At 39.7% G+C, this 4,556-nt stretch overlaps 1 protein-coding gene across 1 annotated transcript in view; it reads left to right on the top strand.

The window, feature by feature from the left end:
• The window catches only part of LOC107566260 (protein brambleberry), a gene marked incomplete at its 3' end in the record, with an annotated part of 28,732 nt that extends 24,489 nt beyond the window's left edge, over positions 1-4,243 (top strand). The window contains exons 5-6 of the mRNA XM_016251651.1: positions 3,739-3,961; positions 4,127-4,243. Coding sequence (XP_016107137.1) covers positions 3,739-3,961; positions 4,127-4,243 — 340 coding nt within the window. The remainder of the gene's footprint in view (positions 1-3,738; positions 3,962-4,126) is intronic.
• Between the last annotated feature and the right edge of the window lie 313 nt (positions 4,244-4,556).

Here is a 4,556-nt window from a genome sequence, read left to right as displayed (position 1 = left end):
TTAGAATGTCGTGGAAACGTTCATTTATTTCAGTAATTCAACTCAAATTGTGAAACTCGTGTAATTAGAATATGGTGACATGCCAATCAGCTAATCAACTCAAAACACCTGCAAAGGTTTCCTGAGCCTTCAAAATGGTCTCTCAGTTTGGTTCACTAGGCTACACAATCATGGGGAAGACTGCTGATCTGACAGTTGTCCAGAAGACAATCATTGACACCCTTCACAAGGAGGGTAAGCCACAAACATTCATTGCCAAAGAAGCTGGCTGTTCACAGAGTGCTGTATCCAAGCATGTTAACAGAAAGTTGAGTGGAAGGAAAAAGTGTGGAAGAAAAAGATGCACAACCAACTGAGAGAACCGCAGCCTTATGAGGATTGTCAAGCAAAATCGATTCAAGAATTTGAGTGAACTTCACAAGGAATGGACTGAGGCTGGGGTCAAGGCATCAAGAGCCACCACACACAGACGTGTCAAGGAATTTGGCTACAGTTGTCGTATTCCTCTTGTTAAGCCACTCCTGAACCACAGACAACGTCAGAGGCGTCTTACCTGGGCTAAGGAGAAGAAGAACTGGACTGTTGCCCAGTGGTCCAAAGTCCTCTTTTCAGATGAGAGCAAGTTTTGTATTTCATTTGGAAACCAAGGTCCTAGAGTCTGGAGGAAGGGTGGAGAAGCTCATAGCCCAAGTTGCTTGAAGTCCCGTGTTAAGTTTCCACAGTCTGTGATGATTTGGGGTGCAATGTCATCTGCTGGTGTTGGTCCATTGTGTTTTTTGAAAACCAACGTCACTGCACCCGTTTACCAAGAAATTTTGGAGCACTTCATGCTTCCTTCTGCTGACCAGCTTTTTGTAGATGCTGATTTCATTTTCCAGCAGGATTTGGCACCTGCCCACACTGCCAAAAGCATCAAAAGTTGGTTAAATGACCATGGTGTTGGTGTGCTTGACTGGCCAGCAAACTCACCAGACCTGAACTCCATAGAGAATCTATGGGGTATTGTCAAGAGGAAAATGAGAAACGAGACCAAAAAATGCAGATGGGCTGAAGGCCACTGTCAGAGAAACCTGGGCTTCCATACCACCTCAGCAGTGCCACAAACTGATCACCTCCATGTCACGCCGAATTGAGGCAGTAATTAAAGCAAAAGGAGCCCCTACCAAGTATTGAGTACATGTACAGTAAATGAACATACTTTCCAGAAGGCCAACAATTCACTAAAAATGTTTTTTTATTGGTCTTATGAAGTATTCTAATTTGTTGAGATGGTGAATTGGTGGGTTTTTGTTAAATGTGAGCCAAAATCATCACAGTTAAAAGAACCAAAGACTTAAACTACTTCAGTCTGTGTGCATTGAATTTATTTAATACACAAGTTTCACAATTTGAGTTGAATTACTGAAATAAATGAACTTTTCCACGACATTCTAGTTTATTGAGATGCACCTGTATAATAAAAGCTTGATACTTGGCGTCCGTGTATCGATACAGTATTGCCGCGGAAAATATCGTGATACTGTGCTGTATCGATTTTCCCCCACCTCTATCAGCTACAGCTCTGCACAGTTCAATAACGAGGCAGTTTTATTCCTAATAAGAATATTTATTGTTGTCAGCCATTTTAACATTGTAAATACACTGTTTGAACTGCACTGTGCATACAGGTAAACAAACTTAAATAATAATTCAATTAAAATGTGTTGTACCTAAAAGTTAAATAAAAACTGTACTGTACTTCATTGTAAAAAAAAAAACCTTAGATTAAATTAAAATGTATTGCGTTTTAAAATAATTGTGATTCCTCTGCCTACCACTAGAGTAAGCCTGAGTACCACACTTTGAGAACCACTGTTCTAAAGAAAGGTCATTTGGGTGCTTCATCTCATTCTGAAATCTCACATTATGGGTCACACTGGGCCTCATTTACGAAACGAGCTTACGACAGAAAAGTGGGCGTACAGTCGTTTCTATGCAAAACTTGTAACTTATCAATATGGACGTGAGCGGTGGCTATACGATCAAATCTCACGTCTGGTCTCTGCTCGTGTACGCAAGTTTGAGTTTCCTGATCTTAGTAAGTCTGGCAGAGAATTGTATAATGACAGCATTTTGTTCATTTAGGTTATTTTCCTGACCGACAACCGAAGCTCAGTCGCGGTGTTAATTTTGACAAATTTCGCAAATTTTCATTTAGTTTCAGTCATAGTCTTTTGACTAAAATGCCATTTAGTTTGTCATATTTTAGTCACCTGAATTGTTAGTTTTAGTTGACTAAATCTATAGTAAATTTAGTCGGCTAAAATCTAATGGGTTTAGTTGGTTTAATGTATTTCTCAAAAATTTCCAAACTCATTATATAGGTTTGATATTAAGGTTTTATCATGATAGATAGTCCGATTTGGTGACACACAACATGCCTTTATTAAAATTAAATAAAACCACTTCTCATACAGAACAAGAACATGGTCTTCTTTTTAATGCAATACCAATGGTTATACAGGCTAATTATGCATTCTTTATAGCAACTTGTTAACCATATTCTTCATTCTTTCAAGCAGACATTTAGTTCTATAAATAAATTTAGATTAATCTTTAGGGCTACTAAAGTGATTCAGTCAAAAAGGAGTGAGTGATTTTCTGTCTGTCTTTTTTTTGCTTGATTAACATAAATGACTCGGACAATAGCAACTAAATTAGGCTGCTGTCCCTTTAAAACCGAATGAATGGATGCAATGTACTGATGCAAGCACGTCCGATATTCTCCCTACGGTTTACATTCACTTAAGGTGTAATCGACTGTGTTTAAATGAATACTCATCAAAACAGACAATTCTACATAATTTTGTGTGTAATTCGCCGTTCATGCGACGTGAAAGAGTACTCGCGCGCTCTGAGAGGCGCTTTCTGTGTGTGTATCCTTCAGTGTCTGCGCTCAGAAATCCGGACAGAACTGAGTTCTCTCTTGCATCGTCAGATTTATCCATATGTTTGCTCTTCTCTCACTCCCACATATTGAACGTTTTATAAGACGTGCCGCAAGTGTATGTTAGCTTATGTCCCACCGGATAGATCAGTAGGCTATGTTAGTTCATATGTATGCATCTAGTCTCCGAACCATGCAGCAGATTCGTTCTGAATTAATATCTTTCCAAATCGTTCCTCCCAAACATTTTAGTCTCATTTTTATTCGTTGACGCAAATGTCAATTGATTTTCGTCATAGTTTTTGTCATTCAAAACGAGTTTTTGTTCCTTATAGTCTTGTTTTTGTCTGTGAAAAAAATCGATCCAAATTATTTTATGACTCATGAATGTTTCGAAGGCAGCATGTAAACGTGATTGACATGTGAGGTTGTGTTTATTTTTTTAACGTGTGAACATTTCGGACTCGGGTCAATTTCTCTTTTGTGAGATTGCTTCCTTTTTTTGGCCGGGTTTCGTTTCGCCGTGTTGTTAACTCTAGGGGTGAGGCTTCTAAACCGGGTGTTTTTAAGGGCGTGATATTCAAATGACGATTGTTTTCTGCTGCCACATTTATCAACATGCGATCATTCGTACGATGAGATTGGCGGCATTCGAATGTTTCATGAATCACACGTGAACTCTGTCGTAAGTTGATCTGTGCGCACGGATCTGCGCTCGTTTCTATGTTAGATTGCATTCACAATCAATGGGCCTCATTTATCAGTTTCATGTTGACTTGACTGTTTGATGGTTTGTGTTTGTTGATCTGCAGGAGGGTCAGACAGAGCTGAGGGAGATGACCGCTGCGTCGCTGGACAAGCTGCTGGAGGGTCACGGTGCACTGCAGCTCCAGCAGGGGGCTCTGAAGGAAGGGCAGGAGCAGCTGGATGCCTCCGTCAGTGAAAACCTGCAGAGACTGGCGCAGGAGAAAGCTCTCATCAGCACCGGCCAGCAACTGGTGGCTCAGTTAATTCAGGGCATTACACAGAGAATGGGTCAGTCACAGAAAAATGCATTTGCTTCAAGGCTGGCCTGTGAACTCTCAATTCATATAGTAACTAGGTTAACATTATCTGTTGTTCTTCACTTGTCATATCCCAATTATATTTGATCGTCAGTGGTTATGGAAGGTTTTATATATTTCTGTAACACATTTACAGAGAACGTAAGTGGGCAGCTGAAGGGTCAGAGCGCAGAAGTGCAGGAGGGACATCAGGCGATTCTTGATGACCTGGCTGTGGTCCGAGGAAGTGCTCAGGACATCTACGAAAAAATGGGTAATTACTTCTGAAATCATACGCTACCGGTCAGACGTTTGGAAGGATTGCCATGTTATTTGTTTTTGTTTTTTGAATTGAGTCTCTTCTGCTCCCCAAGTTTGCATTTATTTGATCACAAATATAGTGTAAACCAGTCATCTGGTGAAATGTTACGGTTTATAACAACTGCTCTATTTGAACGTTTTAAAATGTAGTTTATTTCTAGGATCAAAGCTCCAGTCTTCAGTGTCACATGATCCTTCAGAAATCATTATATGCTGATTTACTGCTCTATTATCAATTATTATTATTGGTGCTCAATTATTAATAA

Source organism: Sinocyclocheilus grahami, unplaced genomic scaffold (assembly GCF_001515645.1).
Source record: "Sinocyclocheilus grahami isolate Dianchi unplaced genomic scaffold, SAMN03320097.WGS_v1.1 scaffold1065.1, whole genome shotgun sequence".
NCBI classification, from domain to species: Eukaryota; Metazoa; Chordata; class Actinopteri; order Cypriniformes; family Cyprinidae; genus Sinocyclocheilus; species Sinocyclocheilus grahami.
This window is presented reverse-complemented; position numbering and strand designations above follow the sequence as displayed.